Consider the following 14,047-nt stretch of genomic DNA (forward strand, 5'->3'; position numbering starts at 1 on the left):
CGGCGCGGCGGCGGCCGGAGGCACAGGCGATGGATGGCAGCGGCAAAGCCCGGAGGCGACGGTGATGGATGGTGGGGACGACCGGCGCCAGCGGTGAGAGGTGCAAGGGAAGGGCCACCAGAGCGGCACGGTCGCTTGGCACCTACGCCGACGCCGACGATGCCTTCTTGTCCGCCTACTACTTCGGGCTGGCGCCTCCCGTGGCGAACCTCGTGGACAGCACGCGCTCCACGAAGATGTCAAGGAGGTCGCACCCGCTCCCCGCGTTGGCGTCAACATCGAAGCGGTCGGAGGACAGGCCGTGGCCGCCGAATATGATGCGGGCACTAGAGAGGTACTTGAACCCGAGCGAGGCGTCGCTGTCGTCGATGTGCGCCTGGCAGAGTGGGCAGCTGGCGCTGGACTCGAGCCATCATTCGACGCAGGCCAGGTGGAAGGCATGGATGAAGCTAGTACAGCACATAGGAGGTCGAAGTTATGATGGATGTCTTATATGAATGAAGCATTCCCACATAAGCAAAGACTAAATGTGATACAAATATCAGTCCTTGGAGGCTGATAACACATTTATTCAACAGATGGTTCATAAACCGTACAACTTCCGAAGGGGCAGGCGCGAAAGCCATGCCAAAACGATAAGTAAAACAACAATGGTAACGACCCAAGCCACTACCCAGATGAACGCTAGATAGAACTCGAGACTACACGCCAGCGAAAGCATCCTGCAAAGGGCAATGCCATAAGCAACGTTAGGTGCGGAAGCGACCACCTACTCAATGTCCTCAGCAACGAAGTCCAGGTCTTTCTCTGAAGCAACAAAATAAGGGTGAGTACAAACAAGTCATAACAAGGATAAAGCTAAGGTTCATTTGCAATAAAGCTAGATTTTTAACATATGCAAGGGTTCACTTTCAGAAAGGTTTCCACAAAGTATTTATTTAGTAACCGAATAATTGAGTGAGGTTGATCCTACACAAAGGATCCAAATTTTAATACTACTGGACTCCCCGTCCGCGGTAGCTCACGGCACAACTGCCGGACACTTCCAGAATCCAACACACGCCATGAAAACCATCCACCTCCCAAAAACTATTTATGTGACCAAGTCGTAACTCGTCCAATACTGTGGACACGGTTATTTGAATAGGTTTTAACTCTGCAGAGGTCTACACTTTACCCACAAGTAGGGTACCGTAGCATGATCACCTCAGTGTCAGTGCGGATCCTATCAAAGCCATTACCCATCTTAGCTAAGACCTGACTAGCCAACACGGGAGCAACCAAGGGGTCGATGACCTACCGACGAGATCTTAATAGGGACCTAAGCCACACATGCTTACTCCTTCTCCACGGTCTCCCGTTGCTCACTAGCTCTCCTGATGGCTAAATAGACTAGCTAGTGAGATTTATGCCAAGCCTTTGCCGCATACAAAGGTCGAGTGGTTGCACGATAAATTGGGTTAGGCAAGATGATACATCAATTTGGTCCTTAATCCAGATAACCCAACCTGCTCAACCACTAAGGTACGAGCCCATCCTAGCATGTCACACAAGAAACATCCATCCGTCTCATCTAAACATCTTTCCTTATTTTCCACCAAAACCCCTATTTATTTCCAAAACACTCACGCATTTATCTTCGGCAAAATATTATATTCATGATTGAGTTATATTAAAGAAAGTAACCAATTCCTAAACATTCTAGCAGCAATTATCTTCTAAATAGAGCATATCATATTTAGAGATAATTCTAGATCATCAAGGAATAATCATAGCAATCAAGGGGTGGCTATCCAAGCGGGTCTTTAAGGAGTAAAATAATATGCAATTTATAAAAACGACCAATAGGTTGTGTCTATAAAACTGGGATAAATATGCATCAAAGGGTGGGATTGGACTTGCCGTCCTCAGAGCCTTCCGGGAGTTCCTGCTCGCGGTATGGGTCCTCGGGCTCCGGCTTGTGGTACTGGCCTCCAAGCTCCTCTTCAGACTCCTCCTCCTCGGTCACTCCGCGATCTACGATACACACAAGCGAGCACACAATAAATAAAAGAAAATAGAGTTTTACCCGTTGAGCTCGGAGAGAGAGAGTGAACCAAGAATAGAGGAAGGAAGAGTCTTTTCAGAGGATTGGTAGATGACTCGGTGGGGATATGTTTGAGAATGACGTGGTCGAATTTGGGGTGCATAGGAGGAAATTTGGCGCATAAAATGTCGACGAGAAGGTGCTTAGGGGCTGGTTTTAAAGGGTCCAGGGACCTTCTTGCGAGAACTCTTTGGAGAGGGAGGGGCTCCTGGCGAAAAGGAAAAAGAAGGGGGGGAGTGTCTTGGTGTAAAAGAGGGGAAATTGTAGGGGCTAAATTGAAAAGGGCCAAATCCCCTTTCTTCCCCTTCAGAACAGAGAAGAAGGGTGGAGGGGAGGTGGTGGCCGGCGGCGGCTCGCCGGCGGCGGAGCCAAGTGGCGGGGGAGGGAGAGGAGAGTGAGGGGGTCCCGTTTTACCCTCTATCCTTGGGCGGCGGTGATGGAAGGTGGGGCGGCGGCAGGGAGCTAGCGGCAGCAGAGGCGGTGCCCTGGTGGCGGCGGTCTGGTGGCGGGACTGGGAAGAGGGAGGTAGGGGGAGATGGCCGGGGCACGGTGATGGAGTGGAGGACCTTTTATAGGCCAGAGGAGAGGGGGGCGACGGGCGGTGGCAGGCGGTGCACAGGGCGGCGTTGTGCGCCGGGATGCGCAGGCATGGGGCCGGCGCGGGAGCGGCACGACAAGGCACGCGCGAGAAAGGGCGGTGCTGTGCTCGTCGGCGTGCGGGGCGGCGAGCGGCGTGCTAGCGGGCATGCGGTGGCGTGCGCGTGCGGGGAGCGCGAGCAGAGCACGATGCAGGGGTGGGGCCCGGCGCGGGAGGGTGCGGGTGTGCGCGGGGCCGAGGTGGGGGCGTGCGCGTGGCGAGGCGCGCTGCATCGCACGGGTACGCTGGCGCATGGTGGCGGGGCGGGGCTAGGCACGGGCGTGCAGGGGTGCGGCGCGGGGCCGGGCAGGAGGTAGGCTTGCGCGGCCAGGGAAGGAAGGAGGAGAGGAAAAAGGGAGGGAGGGAAAGAAAGAAGAAAGGAGGGAGAAAGAGAAAGGGAAAAGGAAATGAGAAAAAGAAGAGATGGAGTAAAAAGAAAAGGGTAGAATTAAATTGTGTGAAAAGTTAAAGAGAGAGAGGGAGACGGCGGGGATTGCGGAAGTGGTGCGGCACGAGTGTGGATGGTGTACAAAGGAAAAGGTAGAATTAAATTGTGTGAAAATTTAGAGAGAGAGAGGGAGACGGTGGGGATTGCGGAAGTGGTTGCGGGCATGAGCGTGGCGGTCTTCTGACCGGCACGCAGCGTGTCACGCGGAGAGGAAAAGAAAAAGAATGGACGGTGGTCGGCTTTGGTGCCGGGATGGCGAAATCGACGGGAAGATAGGATTTGGGAGCTCAAGCGGTGAAAAGATTTTGAAAATAATTTTTAGCAAATGATTTAATTTGGTGAATTTTAGAGATGTTACAATGAAGCATACAATGTTTATGTTTAAGGGTGGGAGGTCATATCTTACTGGTAATCGAGTTCTAAATGTTCGAAGCAAATTATAGGTTTTATGAGCTGAATTGAGACAATATTACAAAGTTCAGTTTACAGATTGAAAACAGAAATACGGCCTACAGTACAGCACAAGAGAGAGAATTAACATCTAAGCCCTAATAGATTTGTAGCAATCGGTGGTTAGGTACTGAATTGCCCACGGCAACCCTGATTTCTCACTACAAAACAATTAATTTCATAACTGCTAAAACCTGAACCTATTTGCAATTTGATAAGTACTGAAGAACACAGATCAATCAGAACCACCTCGCCTGCCTTCGAAGAGTTGATCCGCTATCTCTGCGACCTGATCGGAAGTGAAATTGGCTGGAACTGGTGTCAGGAGCCGATTTTTAAAGGAACCTGATGAATCTGCGTAGCAAAATTTGACAATTGCCGCCAACCCTTTGGAACTCCCGCCGCTATAACGGAGGATCAACCAGCCGAGGGTTCTTTTCGTGGGTAAAATAGATGGATTTCCTTCCCACCATCTCATTTTAATCATCTGTTTTGCCATGGTATGCAATGTGGTCGTTGGGCAACACAGATTAGCGACCACAGGGGCGGCTGGATAACGACGGGACTTAAACTCGTCGTCGCCTACCGTCCGTACCGCTTTGTCGAAGGTGGAACAGCCCCACGACAACCACATGTTGTACGTGGTTGCTAGTTTCAGGTCGTTAATACTCCTTCCTGTTGTAGTGCAATGCCGATGCTGTCAGCTCGGATGGTGGCTGCTGCAGAAGCCCTTGTCTGCTCGTGGTATAGAACCTGCATCACAATCATCAGAGGTAGGCGCTCGTTGTGCACAGCATGAGCACATGCATCAGGCGACAACTTCTTGCAGTCCATGAGGGCGCAGAGCCTCTTCTTATCGCTCTTGCCCAAGCTTGGGTGCTCCTGCACAAAATTTAAGAGAAATATGTTAACTCCACAATTTTTTCTAGAATCAAGAGAAATAGAATGTGTATCTTAATCCCCATGACATACTAGTAATAGTCATGCACCTGAAGAAATTTAACAATGACAAAAACCGGCACTATCCAATATGCATCAGGAGTATATTTTGAAGTAATTAGCGTAATAAAGCAACTCACTATGTATATGAAGTTTCTCAGAGTGGTCATAAAATTTGAATTGGTAGTTGTAACAATACCTTCAGATACATATCAATGGCACGGTATAGCCCATCATGAACTGGCCTTGAATTGCCTGAAACTGTCTCAGCTAGACTGAAAAACTTATAAACAGGTATGTTTGGGTCCTTTGCAACCTCTGCAAGATATCCATCGACAATTTTGGCCACCGTAATCATTGATGCACTAGGAGCTGAAACATGATCATTCACTTCCCCACCATTATGCTTCTGGGCATGCTTAGAATCTTGTCTGACAAATTCCTCAACAATGCTAAGAATCAGGTCAATGTCATAAACAGTGGTATCACCGTCCACTGTAGGGATCAGAAGATCAGACACTGATGCTTCTTCCAGTTGTTGGGCAATACGCTTCATAAGCTCTTTCCTGCACATCTCTCCAAACTTTAGCAGATTTGTTGCCTTCAGTAGCTTTAAGAGGAAGCTGCATGAGACTGAACCTTTCTCAGATGGCAACAGGCATGTGATGGTAACTAGCATTGCCCGAACCTTTGCATCACCATGGATCATTGATACCTTTCTCAACGATGGAAGTTTCTTGTAAGTATAGGCTTTGATTGCCTCACCAATAACATCCTTGGACACCATACATTTGGTTTCGATTGCTGTTATGATTCGCTTGTAGGCATCAATGTCAAGATCAGTCGGATCTTCAACCCACCTGTTGAAATATGCAATACATAGTTGGAACATTCTAGAAGATGGTGGAGATCTCAAGAGACTAATTTTGCCATGTATAAGGATAAGATCATTGCAAGGTAAGAAGGTTCTAGAAAATTGGAGAGAATGCATGAGCCATAATTGCCATGCTTCATGGTGAAGTGTAGAATACTTTAGAATTAGATATTTTAGTATGGTAGAAATATAAGAAACTAGATAAGGATGAGGAGGGTTCTAGAGTTAGGATATTTTAGATGGAAGAGTGTGGAAGTTGCCACATGGCAACACCATAATGATCATGAGCACAGTTGCTCCCCTCTCTCCTAGCTATACCATGGTATAAAGTGGCATGTGAGCCATAGGTAAAGAGATGGCAAGGTTACCATGTAGTGTAGTGGTGTCATAATAGGGTAGCCACATAAAGAATGTAACAGTGAGTGTTGTATCCGCACACTTTACGAAATACTCACGACCTTCATTTCCAACCCCTGGTATTCATAAAGAAACACATACCATTTTTAACGCGGTAGGAACAATGCAAGAAAAAAAATCTCAAGTATTGATGCAAGTTATTCCTCAACCATGTTGGTACATAGTCTGATTATTTCTTAAAAATGTAATAATTGTATTTTCATGTGTTCATGATAAAGATATATACAATTGCTACAAGTTATTAACATTCACTTTAGCCTAAGTGCTAAATGCCAAACAGTATGTCACCTATTGTTTAGCTATTTATTTGACTAGACGTACATTTAAACAGGTTAAACTGTCATTAAATAGAATAAATAGCTGATTAAACGGACATGACTAGCCACTGTAGCATTTACAAGGCATAAAAACAGACTAAACAACCGTGTAGGCAACATCGAAACATAAGACACTTACCAAGCTGAGCATGAAAAACAGTGGCAGCAAATATCATTCTAAGGTGGTCAGCAAGGAGACGATATGCAGTATCAACTCCATCGATATTTGCAGAACCTACTTTACCGAAGTACAATCCAAACACTGCATTCAATACGCATATCAAGTAATCATAAGATGTTGGTGATCATGGAAACCAATAGGATAAAACAATCAGTTATCGTGAGCAACAAAAGATACGTCGAAGCATGGACATGACAAACTTACGTAATTGATGGCACCAAATATGTGACCGAGGACATCTAAATCATAATGGCCTTTTTTTATCTTAAAGTATAGTAGCTAAACATTAGACATTCATCCGTATTAACACATGCTTAGCTTGCAAAGGCCCCAAAACACCATCTGCTTGCCTATTAAACTAAAAGTTAAAGAAAGAAAAATACATGAGTCAGTAGATGCAAAGACATTGTGTACCAATACAACTTTAACAATTTATTACATATAAGAAGCTTCATTTATGTATGCAAAAGATCATAACCATAAGCGACAGAATATAAAGCCAACCTGAAGAAACACAAGATGGCATATCTCGACAAATTTATTATCATTTATGTTCACTGGAGAACAAATACCATCTTGACTGTCTGAACGATAAAAAAAATTCCAACACATGGACCAGTCGGACCACCTGTGCAGAAATCAGCCTATTCAAGCAAAGAAGATAGGATGCGTCTAGTCAATAGATATCCACATTAATTCAAAGTAAAGTTGATACAATATTACACTGTTTCCCCTATATGCTTCAGCAATATTTTCCTTGACTCAATGTCCGGTTTCAAACCATAAGTCATGTCACCATCGAAGCATGTGACATAGAATTTATGTTGTCTCTGCGTATTAAAGACTCAGCGTATTAAAGAACCAGTCATCAGTAGGTAATAAGAAGGTGGCCTTTACATAAAACATCAGACACCAGTCATCATTAGGTAATAAGAAGATGGCCTTTACATAGAACATCAGACAATTTTGGACCATAATTGTCTATGTTATTTTTTTTCTTTTTTTCAGGTACCCTTGTCTGAAGGCCTAAATCAACATGACACAACAAATAGGTACATCAGAATCAAGATAAGAGGAACTTTCAAATTGTAGCCCTAAGCTTTATATTCATGCAGTAGCTTGACAAGCAACTCGCACACACAAAAATAAAACTTACAACAACAGAGTATCTCTCAAATTGCGGATTTTTTAAGGAGGCTTCCATCATATCATAGACTATCAATGTTCAGAGTGAATCAGAGTACCGCAAAATAAAACTTGTACCACAATTCTTACTACATAAACTATACAGTCCTTTCACTATTGACACAACGTGCACAAAACCACTTGCCAGCGCCGGACGTTCGATCCGGGTGCTGGCATCGGACGCTGCAACATCCGTCTGATTGGAGCTGTATAAGCACATGAAATTTCCCACCGCAACATTTACAGATGTTGCATGCAACATGACCGATTCCTCTGCCTCCTTTTCACGTTGTCGATGTTTGGACGAACAAGCTTGAGGCAAACCATCCCCTGACGAACTCCTCCTTCCCAAGTTATGGTTAGAAGTAAATCGGCTGACGCATTCCGCATATCCTCCCGAGAATCAAGTTTCGATTAAGCATATGCCCGTCAACTTCTACCTATTATTGAAAAAAAACTACCGCTGGAACATCCAAATTGACTCGCCGTAACATGAAAATAAAGTAATTTCACCATGCAAAATCACTTGCTGCAATACGAAAAAAAAACTAATGCCAGCATCCAAACTCACTTGTTGCAACATTGCAAGAAGGTAATCCCAACATTTACATTCACTTGACGAAACATTAGAAAAAAGATAATAAAGCATCAAAATTCACATGATGCAACACCAAAAAAAAGGTAACTCCAACATCAAAAATCAGTTGGTACAACACTAGAATCATCCACTGCAACATCCAAAACCATGAATTGCAAAATCCAAAAATTCTCATATTGCAACATGAAGAAACAATAAACACAACATCGGAATTCAGCTAACGCAACATCACCGATGATAGCCGGCCATGGGCCCCGGACATGGAACACCCGAGAGATTGGGTTCATCCGATGTGGCTTCCTGATGGCCAGCTTCCACCGGAGGAGTCCCCGGCACCTGCGCTTCCGCTGAGGGAGAGGATGTTGGCGAGGTTGTTGGAGCAGAGGAGCAGCAATGCAGCATCCTGGTGTTGAGCACGACGCGACCTCGTCGAGGCGCTTCCGGGGAGAGAGAGGAGGTTGGTGTCAAGCAGCACTTGTAGACACTATCGCACCGGAGGCAAAAGGGCTGAAGGTGAGGGAGATAAGCTCCTCAAGGTGGTCGACATGATCCTCCCCCATGGCCTAAGGAAGTGAGGAGGTGCAACGGCGTGGGGATGGGGCAGGAGCTTCCTGACAGCTTGGGGCAGAGCATGTGGCCATCTAGCGATAAGAAGCTGCCAGCGGCAGCGGTGATGGGCGCGCGGCGCGATGAATGGCCTCCAAGAGCCACGATGTGTGCAGTTGGAACTTGGAAGCCGAGGCAAACGTAGAGCGAAAGGATAAGCATAAAGCTCATGTGGCGTGTGAAGCTGGAAACGTGATGCTCTGCTGCTGTCACGTGGGATGAGGAGGCCGTCCGAAATTTTGCTCCTGTCGGACGCCTGAGCTAAATCCCTTATTGATTTTGGTTTTGAGATCTGACGACAGGAGAGTACGATGTTTCAGCAGTTCAAAGTCCTACCGGAGGGCAAAACTTCAGCAGACTGAGTGAGGAATCTTCCAAACTTTGGTGCTCAACAGTCAACCAGGTATGGTCCATGTAACGGAACAAGCGCCGCCGCATCTCCCGCGCCCCCTGCCAAGTGGCCAACCGCCCAATCCAAGAAGGCGAGGCCGTGTGACAGGGGTTGCAAGAACGCAGCGACGGAGCAGGAGCTAGCGCGAGGGGAGAGATCCAGAGGGGTAGAGGGGAAGGGCGAAGCGGATAACTGGAGGAGGAGCTTAATCCCATTCGCCAGTCGCGACGGCGAGGTGGCCGTAGCCGTTGCCGGAGGGGAAGGACGGCACGCGCAACGGAGAGACTTACAGAAATTCAAGTTCCTACAGGGTGTTTTCGATCGCGATTGCCATTCGCGATTCAAACTGAGGTCTTATATGTAAATTATTAACCGCGATCCAAATCGTTTTTTAATATTTAAGGGGCCTTTCTATAAAACAATCGATCCGCCGCCGTCAGACGAGCCACGAAGCTCCAGCCCCGCCGGCCGCCACCGCCGCCGCCACGACCTTCCCATGGTCAAGGCAGCTGCAGACACCCCTGCATCCGCCCCAGATTTCAGAGAACTCGCATGCTTATCCATCCGAAAACTTGCGCGGTCAAGCGAGTGGGGAGGTTGGAGGCGAGATGGAGGCGCCGGCGGCGCCAGTTGCGGTGACCTGCGAGATCCATTTGCTGTGAAGCGTAAAAGCGTCCCTGCCATGCAGTTCTCGTACTCATCGATGGCTTCCTCGCTTGTGTTTGATGACTCTGACGCTCCAGGTTTCATCCATTGATCCATGACTTTGATTGTGGGGAATTGGCGCAGGATGGCAGGAGCTGGGGTTTTCAGGAACTGTTTTTTAGAGTTCCAGGACAAATAACCCGGTCCGTATGCATTGCAATTTGCAACAGAAGTACAGAACCACAAGTTTGCAGCTGAAAGTTGCAAACTGTAAGATTTTCAGCACCTTACAGTCTCATGCATGCCCCTTTCAGATTAAGTCTTACAGTTACCCACCAAACCCCTTTCAGGAATTCACTAGTAAATACTGTGATGGAATCAATAACGTTTACGACAAAAATCATGTGTCAAACCAATTACTGCTGCTAGGGGTGTTCAAAACCCCAAACCAGTCAATCCAGTCCAAACTAGAGGGAAAGTACACTAAGTATGAATTCAACTAAAGAAGAAGCAGAACAAGGATGGTGTATTTTTCCCTCATCCTGTTTGGGCTGGTTTAGGGTTTTGGGTGCCCCTAATTGCTGCTATGCAAAGATCAGACCTCAAGAATGACTGCAAAAGGAAACCAAAAGGCCATAAACCTTGAGGCTAAAGATGTTGCAAATCAGAGGCCATGATAACACGAGCAATTAAGTAGTATTTCCTCTATTTTAAAATGTATAATGTTTAGTACAAGCTAGTAGTTAAAAAATTCATATACTTAAAAAGGATAGAGTACCAAATAAATTGCTTAGACATGGTTTGCAGGCGCACAGAAAACTCTGAGGGTTATGGATTTCAAGGATTACACTGTGCGAAGATCTATTCCAGCATGGGAAATTACAAAGTAAATTTTATTGCAGCCAAACTGGCAACTTTGCTATTTAGGGCACCCATTTCTTGTACATGCCCAGGCAGGCAGGCAGCCCAGTAAAACGCTAATCAGTATGGAAAGGGAAAAAACATCATTTAAGATTTCATCCGGAACTAGTTTGTTACAGCCCTTCCGTTAGAACTAGGAAGTTTGCTACTCCCTCCGACCCAAATTATAGGTCGTTTTGACTTTATTAGATTTATATACTTTGTTATGCACTTAGATAAATCCTATATCTAGATGCATAATAATATCTATGCATCTAGAAAAAACAAAACGACCTATAATTTGGAATGGAGGGAATACAACCTTCCGTCAAGAAAAAAAAAGAGAGACAAATAATGAAAAGTAAATAGAATATACATCCTGTAAAGTATCACAAGGAAGACTGCTTAAGATAACATGTTATATTCCCATGACTCTGCAGTCCATTGAACTTTTTGACTACTCAAACCTGAACTTAGTCAAATTGTTGTAACGAATTTCCTTCACACTTCAGCAAACTTGGACAGATTCAGTCGTACAGACAATTTTCCTTCAAACAGATGAATATATTAGCCATAGGTCACATGAGCTTTAGGTTAGATATTGACAGGCCGCTTGTGAATTTTAGCCTTCTCAGCATCAATGATAGACTCCACTTGTTTAACAGCCTCCTCAAGCTTCCCTTCAGCATTTACAACCACATAGTCAAAATTTTGCATGCGTCTCACCTCCTCCCTGGCTGTTGCAATTCTGACAAGAAGCATATCTGACGTTTCTGTTTTACGGTGGATTAGCCTTTTAACAAGTGCCTCTTCACTCTCTGCAACTAAAAATATGAAAACTGCAGATTCACCGAGTATCTCTCTCAAAGTTGCTGCTCCTTGAATGTCCACTCTCAAGACAATGTCACAGCCTTTTGCCATGTAGTCGCGAATCTGGATGCCAAAAGTAATATGTATTAGAAGTTTCAAGTTTGTGTAGATAGACCACTCCTTCAGACCTGTATAGTATTTTTACCCAAAAACACCAAGACACAATTTCTTAGGTGAATATGTGGATTAGATCATTCATTCAGTCCATTCTGCTCAGAAATGATGTCCTTAGGTTCAATAAATGCTTACAAATTCTTTCAATCAAAACATAGCTGGCATGAAGGGGAGAAAACACATACTGATTGTTGGCATACCAGAGACAGCAAAACATGAAAGATAGAATTTGCAGAAATTAACTAACGCAATAATCTGTTAGATGATGGGAGTTTGAACCTCCTATCAAGCATCACAAAAGAGGCAAAAATGGCAGAATAGAACTTACCACTGGACTAAATCAATCATTATTCACAAACCGTCAGCCCGTGACGGTTACAAGGAAGGTGCCATGCCCAAATCATGGTACGGTAATGTTTTTCAACAAATTTCAAAGCATAGTTGTACCCATAGCTCAAATTGACTTGATATGTGTAGCAAATATGATAACAATCAGTTGCAAACACATATACTATTACAGTCTTGTGAGCTATGGTAGGAGCTGAGCTGCTTTGCAAATAAAGTGGAGTGAACCCTGTTCTTTGCTTCACAGAGCTGGGGTAAGACAAGGAGTTGAACCTACACAGCTCACACAAGTCCTGTGACTAACTCTGTATACATATACAGTTATAAACCATCAGACTAACCTAGTAAGACATTACTTAGATAATCTAACAAGTTGAAAGGTGGTTAAAGTTTTATTAGCCACAACATTCATTATAATTCTGGAATTTAAAGGTTGCAAATATTTGTAACTAAAATTATTGTGTGCTATGAGTTACATTTCTATTAGGTACTAGGTCAACAGTGCTGCTCTTTTGCATATGTGTTTTGGGAAAGGAAATACTGATGGGATAGTTTCTCAAGTCGAACAGGCAATTGCCGTCTTTCTGAATTTGGATATGTTGAACTTTTGTACCATGCAATTCAAGGTTCTATGTTTGTTTGTTTATTTTCGTCACTTGAGTCTACAACGATTTCAATGAAAACTTTAGTTTCACCACTGATACACTTACCTCTTGTTCTAAAGGTACAACATGATTTTCAGCAATGATACAATATCTAGTTACTCATATTGCATAAACATAACATCATAAGTGCATAAGCAAACCATTATCAGTGTACAATGGCAATCGTTAATCATTAGGTATTCCTTGTCCTAACTCGGAAGTCATACCTTTTATCTAGCATGGCCATGTACACAAATTCTGAAAGCAAACCAACAATTGTGGTGTAAACAAACAACCAGGACATCATACCTGTTGCTTGGGGATCCCTTTGTACTCCCCATAAACAAGAGCGTACTCAAGCAACTCATCCCTCTCAATCATCGTGAGGAACTCCTCCTTAGTGATGAAGTAATAGTCTTTCCCGTCAACTTCACCTGGCCGCATCGCCCTGCTTGTCGCGGTCACAACGAAATGCATCCCTTCCCTCTCCTCTTGGAGCCTCTGGAGAGCAAACCAATCCGGCATTGTAAAACCAAAGGATGAAACCAGACATGAATCAACACTGCGGTTGCAGGGTATCACCTTGATGACGGCGTCCTTGCCGACACCGCTAGGTCCGCTGATGACGAGGATCATAGGCTGCGGCGGCGGCGCCAGCGGCTCGGAGCTGAACGTGGTGCCCAGCGCCGCCTCCAGTCCCCGGAACAGCTGATCCTGCAGTGGCACAGCAAACGAACACCTCAGGACGCGTTAGGCGATGGAGATAGGAGCAGAAAAGGACAGCGTCAGCGTGTTATCCAGGACCTTCTCGGCGCCGGGGTGAGGCGGCGGCGGAGGGGGGCGGGAGGCGTGCTGCCACCCAGCGGAGGAGGAGGACATGAGGCGGCGGGGCGGTGGGCGGGACGCGGGAGGGGTGGCCGGGGCGGCGCGCGGCGGGAGGGGCCGGCCCCGGATGAGGGATGGGGCGCGGGCGAGGGCGCAGGAGAACCTTCGGGAGAGAAGCATCGAGAAGGTTCTGGAAGGAGAGGGGGAGGGTGGCGGAGGGGAGCGGCGGGTGCGGGGATTGGAGATTGGAGTAGGAAAGGAAAGGATGGCCGATGGCAGAGGGGTTTGAGAGGTTTTTGAGGGCTTTTCTGCCGCGAGAATGGCGTGTTCTAGGGATAAAACGAATTGAGTAATGGTCAGACTACCTGCTATGGCCCTCTTTGAAACAAAAGAAAAAAGAGAAATTGTGGGAGCACAAGAAGAGAATTGACAACGCATTGAAATACGTCCCTCTCCCAGTTGACAAAGCATATGTTCTTGCCCCAAAGTTTCCTCTTGAATGCATTGTTTATTTGTGAAGCAAGAATCTGCCGCGCATCTTTGCAGGAACCAAATACATGGAAGCATCAAGCAAC

The 14,047-nt window shown here is 45.8% G+C and overlaps 2 protein-coding genes and 1 long non-coding RNA gene across 4 annotated transcripts; all 3 read right to left on the reverse strand.

Moving 5' to 3' along the window:
- Positions 1-513: 513 nt before the first annotated feature.
- Positions 514-2,646, reverse strand: LOC117836539 (uncharacterized). 2 transcript variants are annotated; one of them, XR_011897277.1, is made up of 3 exons: positions 2,501-2,646; positions 1,903-2,016; positions 514-807 (listed from the first exon to the last, which is right to left on the reverse strand). It is a non-coding gene; the product is annotated as an uncharacterized lncRNA (long non-coding RNA). The 2 variants fall into 2 exon arrangements; XR_011897276.1 differs by having other exon boundaries at positions 1,903-2,646.
- Positions 2,647-4,260: 1,614 nt separating this feature from the next.
- LOC117839400 (phototropic-responsive NPH3 family protein NPY2) lies at positions 4,261-5,362 on the reverse strand. The gene is made up of 2 exons (XM_034719722.2): positions 4,760-5,362; positions 4,261-4,503 (listed from the first exon to the last, which is right to left on the reverse strand). Exons 1-2 carry the CDS (start codon positions 5,345-5,347, stop codon positions 4,276-4,278), a joined length of 816 nt encoding a protein of 271 aa, XP_034575613.1. The 5' UTR covers positions 5,348-5,362; the 3' UTR covers positions 4,261-4,275.
- A 5,664-nt stretch (positions 5,363-11,026) lies between these two features.
- On the reverse strand, positions 11,027-14,039 carry LOC117837813 (guanylate kinase 2, chloroplastic/mitochondrial). The gene is made up of 4 exons (XM_034717589.2): positions 13,452-14,039; positions 13,230-13,361; positions 12,957-13,148; positions 11,027-11,607 (listed from the first exon to the last, which is right to left on the reverse strand). The coding sequence occupies exons 1-4, from the start codon at positions 14,037-14,039 to the stop codon at positions 11,269-11,271; spliced, it is 1,251 nt and encodes a 416-aa protein (XP_034573480.2). The 3' UTR covers positions 11,027-11,268.
- Between the last annotated feature and the right edge of the window lie 8 nt (positions 14,040-14,047).

Source organism: Setaria viridis, chromosome 9, assembly GCF_005286985.2.
Source record: "Setaria viridis chromosome 9, Setaria_viridis_v4.0, whole genome shotgun sequence".
In the NCBI taxonomy this organism is placed as follows: Eukaryota; Viridiplantae; Streptophyta; class Magnoliopsida; order Poales; family Poaceae; genus Setaria; species Setaria viridis.

What these genes read in the sequence shown, in the direction of transcription:
- LOC117839400 (XM_034719722.2), bottom strand. Translation starts at nt 5,347, where the DNA reads ATGGTGTCCAAGGATGTTATTGGTGAGGCAATCAAAGCCTATACTTAC. An exon ending in CCATTGATATGTATCTGAAG is followed by an intron (nt 4,504 to 4,759) that starts GTATTGTTACAA and finishes AATTTTGTGCAG; the next exon opens with GAGCACCCAAGCTTGGGCAA.
- LOC117837813 (XM_034717589.2), bottom strand. Translation starts at nt 14,039, where the DNA reads ATGCTTCCATGTATTTGGTTCCTGCAAAGATGCGCGGCAGATTCTTGC. An exon ending in CTCACCCCGGCGCCGAGAAG is followed by an intron (nt 13,362 to 13,451) that starts GTCCTGGATAAC and finishes GTGCCACTGCAG; the next exon opens with GATCAGCTGTTCCGGGGACT. An exon ending in GCAAGGACGCCGTCATCAAG is followed by an intron (nt 13,149 to 13,229) that starts GTGATACCCTGC and finishes TTTGCTCTCCAG; the next exon opens with AGGCTCCAAGAGGAGAGGGA.